This window comes from Syngnathus acus, chromosome 22 (assembly GCF_901709675.1).
Source record: "Syngnathus acus chromosome 22, fSynAcu1.2, whole genome shotgun sequence".
Classification (NCBI taxonomy): domain Eukaryota; kingdom Metazoa; phylum Chordata; class Actinopteri; order Syngnathiformes; family Syngnathidae; genus Syngnathus; species Syngnathus acus.
Genome location: NC_051106.1, coordinates 7,755,871 through 7,769,178, shown reverse-complemented (window position 1 = coordinate 7,769,178; position 13,308 = coordinate 7,755,871). Strand labels below are relative to the sequence as shown.

General features: G+C 46.2%; 1 protein-coding gene across 3 annotated transcripts; it reads left to right on the top strand.

Annotated features, from left to right (window-relative positions):
• Positions 1–611: 611 nt before the first annotated feature.
• uggt1 (UDP-glucose glycoprotein glucosyltransferase 1) lies at positions 612–12,044 on the top strand. 3 transcript variants are annotated; one of them, XM_037241643.1, is made up of 39 exons: positions 612–710; positions 1,419–1,560; positions 1,648–1,724; positions 1,838–1,971; positions 2,042–2,154; positions 2,222–2,396; positions 2,469–2,565; positions 2,626–2,704; positions 2,778–2,878; positions 3,853–3,952; positions 4,026–4,086; positions 4,861–4,952; positions 5,104–5,254; positions 5,332–5,451; positions 5,526–5,611; positions 6,049–6,184; positions 6,263–6,394; positions 6,474–6,638; positions 6,930–7,050; positions 7,136–7,234; positions 7,337–7,431; positions 7,566–7,772; positions 7,859–7,990; positions 8,056–8,186; positions 8,285–8,380; positions 8,448–8,550; positions 8,638–8,717; positions 8,814–9,003; positions 9,075–9,233; positions 9,308–9,393; positions 9,480–9,564; positions 9,659–9,750; positions 9,860–10,049; positions 10,125–10,307; positions 10,412–10,572; positions 10,642–10,756; positions 10,836–10,952; positions 11,109–11,262; positions 11,381–12,044. In XM_037241643.1, exons 1-39 carry the CDS (start codon positions 680–682, stop codon positions 11,398–11,400), a joined length of 4,608 nt encoding a protein of 1,535 aa, XP_037097538.1. In that variant the 5' UTR covers positions 612–679; the 3' UTR covers positions 11,401–12,044. The 3 variants fall into 3 exon arrangements, with proteins under 3 accessions (XP_037097538.1, XP_037097537.1, XP_037097539.1); XM_037241642.1 differs by having other exon boundaries at positions 7,334–7,431; XM_037241644.1 differs by lacking the exon at positions 612–710 and adding an exon at positions 1,208–1,250 and having other exon boundaries at positions 7,334–7,431.
• Positions 12,045–13,308: the final 1,264 nt, after the last annotated feature.

The following is a 13,308-nucleotide window of genomic DNA, read 5'->3' as shown; positions in this document are numbered from 1 at the left end:
GTGTGTGTGTGTGTGTGTGTGTGTGTGTGTGTGTGTGTGTGTGTGTGTGTGTGTGTGTGTGTGTGTGTGTGTGTGTGCGTGTGTGCGTGTGTGTGTGTGTGTGTGTGTGTGTGCATTTTCTACATCCTGCTTAATTACACTTGTGCTAACTGACTTGTGGGGACACAGCAGCCAGCCGGTGAATGCGGATCCATCAGATTGTTTTGTGTGTAAAGAAGGTGGCTGCACATGCACTTTAAAAGTGAAGGTCAACGCCGTCAGGATAATTAATGTCGGCCGCTTTTCACAAAATGTTGAATCACAGGCTGGAACCGCTCCCTCCAGAGGATCTCTTGTTCAATTTCATTTAAGCCGCAGAGCAAGGAAATGGAAAAGAAAAACGCAAAGAGCCATGATGTATTAGTATTATTATTATTATTATGAAAATAATACGAAGATAGATACATTTAAGTGAACTGGCGGACGTACCTCAAGCCTTAAAAAAAATACCTGAATTAAAATATGTACGCTTGTGTAATTTTGAGAGACAGATATTAGGAATCATGGTTGTGATTCGCTACTTTATTTTTGTCTTTTTTTTTTTTACGGCAGGGTCCACCCACCTCTTTTTTGATCAGGCTAATGTATTGGCTACCTAAACTGTCCTCTGACAAAGACCCCACCTACTCTCCGGCAAATCATGACTCCAGGAAGCTCCGAAGCCGGCTTCGGTGAGGAAAACAAGACCTTTCTTTTGCCTTCAAAACGTTGCCTGCCTGCTGGTTTGAAAGGAAATGGTCTTAATCGCGCTGCGTGCTGACGAGACCTTTCCAAACGATGGTTTACTGTTAGCTGATAGCGCTAGCTTCTGCAGCTAGCTGCTGTGAACTCGCCGCCATTGATTTTCCTTTAACCACAACATAGACGTCTGTAGTTCGTATTCACTGAGTGTTTGATTGTGGCGTCTGTCAACGTATTCGCACTAATAACGTGACAGCTCTGGCCTATCGAAGCAGTGACAAAACGTCCAAACTTTGCGGTCATTGGACGAAGCGGCCACGCTGAGAGTTCCTATTGGTTAGAAGCCGTAGCGTCTTTCTGTTTACAAGCGAAACTGCTGGTGCACTCTCATCTTCCCGTTACAGGAAATGTAGGCATACTAAATGATGTCAATGAGTCTTTAAGGGACCTAAGTTGCCTGTTTTTGCAATGTGGGAGGAGGCTGGAGCAAACCTACGCAAGCATGGGGAGAACATGCAAACACCAGGAAGGTGGAATCAAAAAACATTATATTGTGGTTGTAAATGGCATTCTACTCATATGTCCAATATCTATTTGAATTCGATTCATTGTTCAGTCCTAATCTCTACAGTTAATTATTACGTTGCTATCTCCTATATTATGTATGCCCTAATGTTTCTTCTAATGCCTGCTGCCAGGTGCAGGCTGGACGATGTGGCTTCTGTGGATCTTGCTATTGTCGCCACTCGCCGCAGCGTCTGGTGGCGGGGCAGACTCCAAGGCCGTCACCACCACCCTCACCGCTAAGTGGGCTGACACGCCTCTGCTCCTGGAGGCCAGGTGGGAATGAACAAACACTGCTTAAAATGTCCATTTAAACATTTACCAAAGCGCAATGGCAAATTTCTTTTGCGTCATCGTATTCAGTGAGTTCCTGGCAGAGGAGAGCCAGGATAAATTTTGGGACTTTGTTGAAGCCAGTCAGAACATAGAGGACAATGATGGTGAGCGGTGATGTTTGCAATTTCTGTCAAAATGGCTGCACCCTTTAATGGATAAAAATTGATTCATTTGATTGATTCTTATTCCAATGCCTTGTTTGCTTCTCGCTCTCCAGCCAACACAGACCAAGCCTATTACAAGGTGATAGTGCAGACAGCGAGCGCCTTGCTCAGCTCTGTCCAAGTCAACATGCTCAAGTTCGCCCTGTCCCTCAGAGCCTACTCGGCAACAGTGCACTCCTTCCAGCAGGTATTGTCAATGTAACTTTTTGTTGTGATTGGTTTTTATCCGGCGTTTAATGATCCTGCTGTGCCTCTAGATTGCGTCCAATGAGCCTCCTCCTGCCGGCTGTTCAGCCTTTTTTAGCGTCCACGGAGAGAAAACGTGCGATCCCGACACCTTGAAAGCACTCTTGAAAACGGCGTCAGAAAGGTAGCGACAAACACAAACAAATCACCAAGACTCCCGATAATAATTGACCTCTCTGTCACCCTCCCAGGCCCAAGCCTTATCTTTTTAAAGGCGACCATAAATATCCCGGATCAAAGTCGGACGCTCCCGTCGTCATCCTGTACGCCGAGTTGGGGAAAGCGCAATTCCGGGAACTTCACCTGGCCGTCGTGGACAAAGTCGGCGAAGGCCTGGCCACTTACCTGCTCCGTCATTATGTTGCTGTAAGTGTTACGTTCAGTTTGTCCTTTTGAAATGATCATGAATCTTCCTTCACGGATCATGTTTCCTGGTAGAATCCAAGCGCAAAGAGGGTCTCTCTCTCCGGATATGGAGTGGAGTTGGCCATCAAAAACCAAGAGTACAAGGCAAAGGATGACACACAAGTCCAAGGTACACATGCGCGCACACAAAACCACACTCTGTGATTTAATTAATTGATTGCGGTTTTAGGGGCGGAGGGGAACGCCACGATGATCAGAGAGAACGATCCGGTGGATGAGGTCCAGGGATTCCTTTTTGGCCGACTCAAGTGAGCCGAGCACACTTTATTTCCTCGCCGCAGAATAAGAACACGTTATCAGAGGGGCATTGTCTATCTCCAGGACACTATACCCAGAATTGAAAGAACAGCTGAAGGAGCTGAGGAAACATTTAGTGGAAAGCACCAATGAAATGGCACCACTCAAAGTCTGGGAAATGCAAGGTGAGTTTCGGGGTATTCCAAAATGATTTTGAATCTTTTGAAATGCAGCCATATACAATTCTAGACAAAGAAATGAATTTGAAAAGGGCAATCTAACACCAAGTAAGAGACTCCGAACAGTCGGCAGGGATGAAACACATCCTCGGCTTACAGTTTAACACCTGCTGGCATTATATCTGCCACTTGCAATTTTGAAGAAATCCATTTTACGACGTTGTAAATACCCCCCGCAGCTTTGCGTCCATTAGTTTGTCGACAAAGTTGACAAATGGCGACTTTGCGCGAGCAAAGTCCCGTGTCGCGGTCTCATCATAAAATACTGCCATGTTCATTCACCTCAGTTGTAATATGATTTCCCGGTCCGTATCACATCAAGTACATCTCGATATCATCAGTTGAATTGATAATGCGCTAATAGAATGGATAAAATGATTCCATTTAAAACATTTTATTAATAAAATGAGAATGAATGTAAAGTGGAGTTGATATTGCTTCGTGCCGTTTTTGCCTCTGAGCTCGTGTCATCATGCAGGCCAAGTCGCAACCCGTCTACAGACTCACCAATCAATAAGCGGGGTCGATTGTCAAGAGGTCACATCTTCGGGGAGATGCTGCAGCATTAAAGCCGCATTGATTCGCATTTTACAGCACCCTTGAAATAATCTACTTTCGCACAGTTTCTTTCCACTCCCGCCAATTCGTATGCGTTCCGGCGTACTTGGGCAGTGTCTCCTCAAGGCCGCACGGGTGTGTGTGTGTGGGGGGGGGGGGCTGAGCTGCCTCTTCAAAGTTTCGGGTGCGCGTCGGTCAGGTCTTTATCTGCAACCCTGCCTGGACTGATTCAAGCTGACCTCGAGGTCCATGATACAGCAGGGCATTTAAAATAGATGCTTAGACTTAACACAAGGACAATTATCGTGAAATGCAGCAAAATGCTGATTCAATAAAAACAATTTGCACCTCCTATTTTACAGACTTGAGTTTCCAGACAGCTGCCCGCATCCTGGGTGCCCCAGCAGCCGAAGCCCTTAATGTTATGAAGGACCTCAGTCAGAACTTCCCCAACAAGGCCAGGTAAACGCGCACATAGAAGCACCTGCCTGATGAAGTTCCACTCATTAAAATATGTCCATCCCCCCCCTTGTAGGTCCATCACCAAAACAGTGGTCAGCGCCGAGATACGCAAAGAGATTGGCGAAAACCAGAAGGTACCGCTTGAGCTTCTCAGCTATGTCACTGGCCGTTTGAAAGCTGTGGAGGCCAGATTTTCAACAGCGTGAATTGAATCGCTTTTCATTGTGCTGCTGTCGTTTTATAATCGACTCTTGTCTTTAAATGCAACAGATAAAAAAAAATTGTGAAAGTGGAAAAAAAATTATAAGTACCACAAACCAATATTGCACAGAGCCCTCAAACAACCTCCTCGTCTTTAGGGTCCAAGGGGAAATATCTCAAAATGAGGACCACTTCCACTTTTTTTTTTTTTTTTTTAATATTACTTAAAGTGTGGACGAATGCACCCGCGTGACATTTTCTCTGTCTGTTTGAGCGAGATGCACAATATTTATTTCCTCGGCGTCCTGTTGTAATTGCGGCGCTCCCAAGTTTGATTAAACTGACATCTTTGTCTCTCCCTAATGAGATTGAACGGGCGCCAGGCAGCGACTTCCTGCAATGTCACGCAGGCAATAATTAGCTTGTTTAGCTCGGGCTTGGAATTGCTCAACTACTGGACTCTTAAGCAATGCTGACAGGGCTTGTTTGTGTTGACCAGTTAATAGTGTAAGACAGTTTCAGAAACTGGGGAATGGCTCCCTCTAGTTGTACACAAAATCACTTGGACTAACTACTGATGGTGATACTCCGAGAGGTGTTTTCTTATCGGTGGTACTTGGTGTAAAAGATTTGACAACCACTGGCATCACAAACAAAACAAAACCATGAGTTTAGTATGAATTTGGGGTTTATTGGTCTTCTTTCAGTTCTTCAAAGGAACACTGGGGCTGCACCCAGGCGACTCTGCCTTGTTCATCAACGGCCTGCACATCGATCTGGACTCCCAAGACATTTTCAGGTACTCGCACTTGAGTATTTAGCAAACCAACCAGCTGTTTGGTCCTTCTACTGCTGTGATTATTATTTTTATTTTCTGGCATCATTTTTAGTGTTGTATACAAATATGTTGAACTCGGGCATACTCTGAGCTGTTTTGTGTTTGGTCCTAGCGTGTTTGAGGTGCTGCGCAGCGAGGCGCAAGTGATGGACGGTCTTCGCTCGCTGCTCATCGACACGCCCTACATCCACGACATCCTCAAGCTCAACGTGCAGCCGACAGACTCCGACTACGCCGTCGACATCCGCAACCCCGCCATTAGCGTGAGAGGAAGCGTCAACCCCTCCAATCATGTTCATCATTTCAGATCATCATGTTGTGTTGTGTGTGTGTGTTTTAGTGGATTAACAACTTGGAGATAGACCACAAGTACAGCTCATGGCCTTATAATGTTCAGGAGTTGCTCAGGCCCACATTCCCCGGAGTGATCAGGCAGATCCGCAAGAACTTCCACAATCTGGTAGGACGCCACCCCCCAAACCAAGCCAGAACCAAGAGCAACACTTTCACTTTATTTTGTGCGTTTGTGTGTAGGTGATCATTCTGGATCCGACTCAGGAGAGCGCCGTGGAGCTGTTAAGTGTCGCAGAGATGTTCTATTCCAACAACATCCCGCTCAGGTAGCTGCTTTCGAGACCACCAAACAATCATTAATAAATTTTCTTAGTTTATTTAAGGTGGTATTTATTTTATTTTCCATGTTTTAGAGTGTTTAATGATTTGTGTATTACATATTTTACAGCACAAATATGACTCAATAATCACATTTAGCATGATGACAACGTAATTATGATTAAGCTGCCATTTGTTTTTGTAAAAATGTAAATATTTGAGATAGGAAAAAGTTTTTATAATATCTCTTGTCCTATAATTACTATGACATTTTAAGAGATGAGCACGACACTACTGGACCTTTTGGGATCAATTTAGTTTTTTCATACGTGGTTGGGAGGACCCTTAAATTGTCTGCACCTGGCATCTTTGGTGAATGCTGATGGAGTGAACAGCGCACGCTCCGCATCCAAATAAGAAACTCACCTATGTGTGTCTTTTGTAGGATCGGGCTTGTGTTTGTGGTGTCGGATGAAGACAACATTAACGGAATGGAGGACGCGGGCGTGGCCCTGCTGCGCGCTTACAACTACATCAGCGACGAGGTGGACAGCCACAGCGCTTTCGACGCAGTTGTCTCGGTGAGTCCAAGCCGCCGACGTGCGATACACCACAGCTTTGTTGTCCACGTCACCTCATCTTTTTTTTTTCTCCTTAAGATGTTCAACCATGTCCCTCCTGGAGGGCGACTGACGGTCAGCAATGTGATTAAAGTTCTGGAGAAGAGGTTCCCCTACGTGGAGGTCAGCAGCGTCCTGGGAGCCGACTCCACCTACGACAATAACAGAAAGGTGAGGCGGACCGTTTTATCCCGCTCAAATCCGGTTCGCTCGGACGTTCGCTGGAATTGTCGCGTGTGCGCATTTTCAGGAAGGACGGGCCTACTATGAGCAAACCGGAGTGGGCCCACTACCGGTGGTCATGTACAACGGAATACCGTTTCCGCGCGAGCACCTGGAGCCGGACGAACTGGAGACGGTCACCATGCAGAAGATCCTGGAGACCACTTCTTTCTACCAGAGGGCCGTCTACTTGGTCAGTTGGATCCGCAAATGAGGATTTGATACTCGCTTTTCCACACCCACTCGAATCCACTGATTTGCGCTGTTTGCTAATGACTTGTTTTAATCTCCGCTGTGCTGACTTGCGCTAAACTAATGAGATCGAATGCTGAGCTAACAGTCGAGGGAGGGCGCCCGCTGCTGATTGGCTGACAACAAAAGGAACAAAATAATTAGTTTTCTCATTTGGAAACAATTTGAATCGAAGGGAATGGGTCTTTTTTTTTTTTTTTTTTAATTCATCATAAGCGACGTTCATTCGTAGGGCGAGCTGGCCAGCGATCACGACGTGGTGGACTTCATCATGAACCAGCCCAACGTCGTCCCTCGCATCAACTCCCGAGTGCTGTCCACCACCAGAACTTACCTGGACCTCTCCGACACCAGTCTGTCCATTTTCGATAACAGCCCTAAAGTGTCATAAGGGAGCCTCTTATCCAACCCTCATCCCTTTTTTTTTTTTCTCCTTAGACAACCATTTTGTGGACGATTACGCTCGCTTCTCCACACTGAACATGCGGGAGAAGAGCACCGCCGTGGCCAACAGCATCAATTACATGACCAAGAAAGGTCAGCACTTTAAAACGGGACTTCTTTGAGGCCTTCACTTGTGAGCTAAACGCACGATAGCACATCAACCCAGCGTGAAACTTTTCTTTTCTCGCTCAGCAGATGATGGCTACATTCGGCCTGTGACCTTCTGGGTGGTGGGAGACTTCGACATGCCTTCAGGACGCCGCCTCCTCTATGATGCCATCAGACACATGGTGACGGCATTTTTTTGTTTATCCCATTTTTGCTCGATTATTCTGTCTTTAGCTGGTTTGATAGTTCATGTAAAACAGAAAAGCGCAACCATTTTCCCAGCCAAGTCTCCGCTGACGTTTCTTGTCACCGACAGAAAACGAGCAACAACGTACGCCTCGGCATGATCAGCAACCCGTCGGCCGAGCTGTCGGCCGAGTCGAGCCGCGTGACGCGTGCCATCTGGGCCGCCATGCAGACGCAGTCCGCCAACAACGCCAAGAACTTTATCACCAAAATGGCCAAAGAGGACACGGCAGCAGCGCTGCACAAAGGAACCGACATTACAGAGTTCGCTGTTGGGGTGAGGTTCATCTCGCTTCTCCGTCTCTGTTCATGTTGTGGCAAAAATTAAGAGTTGTTTCATGTTTTTTTTTTTTTTTCCATCAGGGGATGGACTTGTCATTGTTCAAGAGTGCATACGAGAGTCACAAATTTGACTTCCTGCTTTCCCATGCCGCCTACTGCCGAGACGTCCTCAAGCTAAAGAAGGGCCAGCGAGCCGTCATCAGCAACGGACGAGTGAGTTCTTATTTTCTTTGCTGGCTTTGTTCCTCACTTTACGCTTTCCCTTCTTCCCGCCGCAGATTATCGGGCCACTGGAGGAGGAGGAGGTTTTCAACCAGGATGACTTCCTCCTGCTGGAGAGCATCATCCTCAAAACCTCGGGCCAGCGCATCAAAAGCAAAGTGCAGCAGTTTGGCATCGAGGAGGACAGGTAAAAAACACGCTTCTTAGCTTCGTGTCTCGTTGGTACACCGAGCTCACGGCCATATTTATAGTCTTTATAAAAATTGTGCCCCTTGTTTCTGCCAGGGCCAGCGACCTGGTGATGAAGGTGGACGCTCTGCTCTCGTCTCAGCCCAAAGGGGAGGCGCGCATCGAGTATAGCTTTGCCGACGACCGCCACAGGTGTGACCTTCTGACCCGAAAACGCAAGCAAACGCGAGCGAATTGATAACTTTGCGCTTATCGGCAGTGCTGTGAAGATCCGCCCCAAGGAGGGAGACGTATACTTTGACGTCATCGCCGTGGTAGATCCTGTGACGCGGGATACTCAGAAACTGGCTCCTTTCCTGATGGTAAGTCCATGCGCGCTAAGACTTAACTGACTTCATCTTCCACTTGTCTCCTGTCCGTGACTCTTTGACGCTGTGGTTTGCCTTCAGGTTCTGAAGCAGCTCGTCAACGTCAACCTGCGTGTCTTCATGAACTGCCAGTCCAAACTTTCTGACATGCCTCTCAAGAGGTACCTAGAAATCCTGTTTTTAGCGTAACGTTAGCATTTTAGGAAATTGTGCCCGTTCATATTTGAGGCTAATTTATTTCCCCGCCTCCTCTCCAGTTTTTACCGCTATGTGCTGGAAGCCGAGGTGGCGTTCCAGGCGGACGGCAGCTTCTCTCCCGGCCCGATGGCGCAGTTCCTGGACATGCCCCAGTCGCCGCTTTTCACACTGAATCTCAACACTCCGGAGAGCTGGATGGTGGAGTCCGTGCGCACGCGTTACGACTTAGACAACATCTACCTAGAGGAGGTAACCTTCATGCTATGAGCGTGAGATTTTTTTGAATCTGCTTATTTGACGATTGTCTTGCAATTTGGCAGGTGGAGAACGTTGTAGCGGCGCAGTACGAGCTGGAGCACCTTCTCCTGGAGGGTCACTGTTTCGACGTCAGCTCGGGCCAGCCGCCGCGCGGCCTCCAGTTCACGCTGGGCACCGCCTCCGAGCCCGTCATTGTGGACACCATCGTCATGGCGAACCTTGTACGCTGCTTCCCATTGGACGTTGTCACAAATGCTTTGACTTGGCCGTCAACGTGGTGAAATGTGTTCCGCAGGGTTATTTCCAGCTCAAGGCCAATCCAGGTGCCTGGAACCTGAAGCTGAGGAAAGGCAGATCTGATGAAATCTATAAGATTTATAGGTGACAATCACACTTGGGCAGGAATTCTTTTGGCATCGTCATTTTTGGACCCAATACTCATGAGTAAAAGTGTTTCCCCATCGCAGTCACGACGGGACGGACTCTCCGACAGACTCTGACGACATCATTGTGGTCTTGAATAACTTCAAGAGCCGAATCATTAAGGTCAAGGTGAGTTGGTGTGTCACGTTAACTCGGTCGGCGTGGTTTCTTCTGCCTGAGTTTCCACATCTTACCCACGCATGCACCCGTGTGTGTCCATCAGGTCCAGAAGAAAGCAGACAAGTTCAACGAGGAGCTGCTAAGCGACAGCAGCGCCGAGGAGAACGACACCGGCTTCTGGAAGTCTCTGACTAGGTAAGCTCAAACCTTTTGAAGAAAAGTGATAGTAATTTAAAATATCTGTTTTTGTAAAAAAAAACAAAAAAACTTCTCGACCTTGAAAGCCTTCTCCTCTCCCCCACAGAGGCTTCACGGGCGGCAAGAAGACAGAGGAGGCCAAGCAAGATAAAGAGGATGTCATCAACATCTTCTCTGTGGCCTCGGGTCACCTGTACGAGCGCTTCCTCAGGATCATGATGCTGTCGGTCCTGAAGAACACCAAGACGCCCGTCAAGTTCTGGTTCCTCAAGAACTACCTGTCGCCAACCTTCAAGGTGAGGCCTTGTCCATCGCTAGCCGCCTATAATATCACACGCTATGCTTGAAAGCTTGTCTTTGCCGTCCCGTAGGAGTTCATCCCCCACATGGCCAAGAAGTACGGCTTCCAGTACGAGCTGGTGCAGTACAAGTGGCCCCGCTGGCTTCACCAGCAGACGGAGAAGCAGAGAATCATCTGGGGCTACAAGATCCTCTTCCTGGATGTCCTGTTCCCGCTCGCTGTTGACAAGATCCTCTTTGTGGATGCTGACCAGGTCCATGAAACAAACAAATTTCTATGACAAACATTTTTTTGTAAATGTTACTTTTCTTTTGCTCACCCTCATGTGTATAATTTGTTGTTCTTGTGGGCATTTAGATCGTGCGTACTGACCTGAAGGAGCTGCGGGACTTTGATCTGGAAGGTGCGCCGTACGGCTACACGCCTTTCTGCGAGAGCAGACGGGAGATGGACGGTTATCGATTCTGGAAGTCCGGATACTGGGCCAGTCATTTGGCAGGACGCAAGTACCACATCAGGTACATGAGACAAAAAACAAAACAAAAAAAAGGTTGGTGATTTGGCCTCATGTGCTGTGTTCCCTCCAGCGCCCTCTATGTTGTGGACCTGAAGAAGTTCAGGAAGATCGCAGCAGGGGATCGACTACGTGGTCAGTATCAAGGCCTCAGCCAGGACCCCAACAGTCTGTCCAACCTGGACCAGGTAGATGCACAGCTTCAAGTTGCACTCAACTCTTTTGAATGACTTTTTTTTTTTTTTTTTTTTTTCTTCTTCCTGAAAGGATCTTCCAAACAACATGATCCACCAAGTGCCCATCAAGTCTCTGCCTCAGGAGTGGTTGTGGTGTGAGACGTGGTGCGACAACGCCTCCAAGAAAAAGGCCAAAACTATAGACTTGGTAAACAACATGCACCACAAATCAGAAAAAAAAACACAAATACGATGCACACCAACACCAAAGTTCTCATAATTAACAAAAACAAATCAAATAAGTGAAAGTAAAATTGAAAAAAAAACAAGTGTCACATCGATTTGCTTCTGCTTGTTTTTGTAGTGTAACAACCCAATGACGAAGGAGCCCAAGCTTCAGGCGGCCGTGCGGATCGTGACCGAGTGGAGCGACTACGACCAGGAGGTCAAACGGCTGCAGATGCTCGTCCAACAGGAAGTGACACAGAAAACTACCACAGCAGAGTCGTCCAGCACAGGTACAACATTAGTAATTGACACCCACTAACCATGCACAAACACACACATACAAGGCTGACTAGATACAGCTCAACCTCAAACTTCAACATTGGTCTCTTGAACGTTTGCTTCTTTCAGACAAACACACGGAGCTGTAAGGACGCATATCTTATCAGGACGGACGCCAAAGCCAGCTCTGTTTCAAGAGTGCACATAACGACTGTCCACAAGATGGCAACTTCCATAATCAAGCCGTGTTTTGTTTCATGGCACCGCCGCCTCACATTTTTGAGCTTCTGGGTTCCTTCAAGGTTTTTAGCCTTCTGTGGGGAGTTTGCCAGAGTACCTGGAGGACTTTGAGCTTTGGTGATTTTCTCCAGCAAATGCATGTTAGTTTCATTCAACACTGAACACAATTGGCAACAGTGATTGTTCCCTGCGATCCGCTGGCAACCGGGCCAGGGTGGACCCCTGCCTCTTTCCCAGTCGACTGGGATGGGCTCCAATTTGTGAGAGTATGTGTGTGAGAAAATGTTATTTGTGAAAGATAGTCTATCAAATTCCATTTTTGTGGTCACTATGATGTCCATGCTTGACGACTTTGTTTTCAATGGCACACACACTGTGGTGTGGTACGAACTTCTTACCTTTTTTTTAACTGCATTTTTGTCACCGACTTGGGGAATGAAGACTTTTCTTGAGTGCCGGCACAGAGGGCAATAAATTAGTGGAATAATTCCTGTGTTTTTGTTGTCATATTTTTGTTTAAATAAAACAAAAATGCCTAAATTGGTTGACTTTAGATGTTTGGTATTCTTTTTGTTTCAAATGTTTTTCTCTGTGAAAATTACACAAAACAAATGTATCTCGCTTTTAATATAGGTTGGTATGATGGAGAGAGAGAATCATGCATACATATAATGTAGTATAATATAATATATGATAAATGTAATATTTAATCTCATATCATGAAATATAATATAAAATATATAATATAATATATCCATGCTGTGGGGCAAAAATACACATCCACCTAAGGCACTGAACCGAAATCCTCCAATTTGAGGGTCAGCGGAGGTTTTGAATTGCTCTGTCGCCCCCTCGTGGTAAAGGTGTGAAGCACATGCACCAGTAATATCAATATAATGAATAGGTATACACTAATATACAATAAATATATTTGTGATAAGGGTGTAATAATAAATATAAAATATATTAGCAATGAAAATTTATTTTAGATTCAAGTACTATTTTTAAATAATCTATTTATATATTATCTATCCAATATAATATAATGTATTATCATATAATATCATACAATATATAATATAGCCATGCTGCGGGGCAGAAATTCACATCCACGTAAGTCACTGAACCGAAACACTCCAATTTGAGGGTTAGCGAAGGTTTATGAATTTCTCTGTCGCCCCCTCGTGGTAAAGGTTTGAAACACATGCTTAAACCATTAATATCAAGTGTACCTAATAACAGGCCACTTTATTAGGGAAATATCATGGTCAAAGGTCACGACTAGAGCTTGACACCTGTGACCTTTGACCATGACATTTCCCTAATAAAGTGGCCTGTTATTAGGTACACTTGAAAATGGCGATGTACCTAATGGAGTGTCCGTGTGGTTCCCTCGTTAAGTGCACCTGCGTGAAAAGTTTTAGCTCCGGCAGAACGTGAAAGGAGCTAAAACTTTTCACGCAGGTGCGCTTAACGAGGGTCACTTGGAAAACATGTTGGAATGCGGCCCCGAGGACTAGAGCTTGACACCTGTGACCTTTGACCATGATATTTCCCTAATAAAGTGGCCTGTTATTAGGTACACTTGAAAATGGCAGTGTACCTAATGGACTGTCCGTGAGATTCCCTCGTTAAGCGCACCTGCGTGAAAAGTTTTAGCTCCTTCAGAACGTGAAAGTAGCTAAAACTTTTCACGCAGGTGCACTTAACGAGGGTAACTTGGAAAACATGTTGGAACGCGGCCCCGAGGACTAGAGCTTGACACCTGTGACCGTTGACCATGATATTCCCTAATAAAGTGGCCTGTTATTAGGTAC